Source organism: Coenobita brevimanus, chromosome 15 (genome assembly GCF_032717465.1).
Source record: "Coenobita brevimanus isolate Jiangsu-jjx chromosome 15, ASM3271746v2, whole genome shotgun sequence".
Lineage (NCBI taxonomy): Eukaryota > Metazoa > Arthropoda > Malacostraca > Decapoda > Coenobitidae > Coenobita > Coenobita brevimanus.
In genome coordinates, this window is record NC_136968.1 from 35,332,053 (window position 1) to 35,332,644 (window position 592).

General features: G+C 42.2%; 1 protein-coding gene across 1 annotated transcript in view; it reads left to right on the forward strand.

Moving 5' to 3' along the window:
- The window catches only part of LOC145390644 (uncharacterized), a 5,569-nt gene extending 5,299 nt beyond the window's left edge, over window positions 1-270 (forward strand). The window contains exon 4 of the mRNA XM_080265436.1: window positions 140-270. Within this exon, the coding sequence (XP_080121562.1) occupies window positions 140-194 (55 nt within the window). The 3' untranslated portion in view covers window positions 195-270. The remainder of the gene's footprint in view (window positions 1-139) is intronic.
- Window positions 271-592: the final 322 nt, after the last annotated feature.

Sequence of the window (592 nt, forward strand, 5' to 3'; positions counted from 1 at the left end):
AACAACAATAACAGCATCCTCTCAGTTTATTAGTGAGGATGAAGGATTAAAATGATGATTTCAACTTTGTGTATTATTTATTATTATTATTATATTATTATTATTATTATTATTATTATTATTATTATTATTATTGCAGGTTGTACTTTGGCTCCCTGGTGGACTGGAAGGCAAATGGCGGGCCGCTGCTGTGAGGGGACCAGCACAGACTCCTGAAAACACCACAACACCGCCACCCACGCCCATAATAAACACCCATCACCTCCCCCGCACCACGAGTTTCATTCCCCTCACTGAATTATGAGTCCCCAACGCCTCTCCCTAAGCGATTTATTTTGCGTACTGTTGACTTTCATTCCCCTCACCATCACTGAATTATGAGCCCCTCCAACGCCTCTTCCTAAGCGATTTATTTTGCATACTGTTGACTTTCATCCCCCTTACCATCACTGAATTATGAGCCCCTCCAAACGCCTCTTCCTAAGCGATTTATTTTGCGTACTGTTGACTTTCATTCCCCTCACCATCACTGAATCATGAGCCCCTCCAAACGCCTCTTCCTAAGCGATTTATTTTGCGTACTGTTGACTTT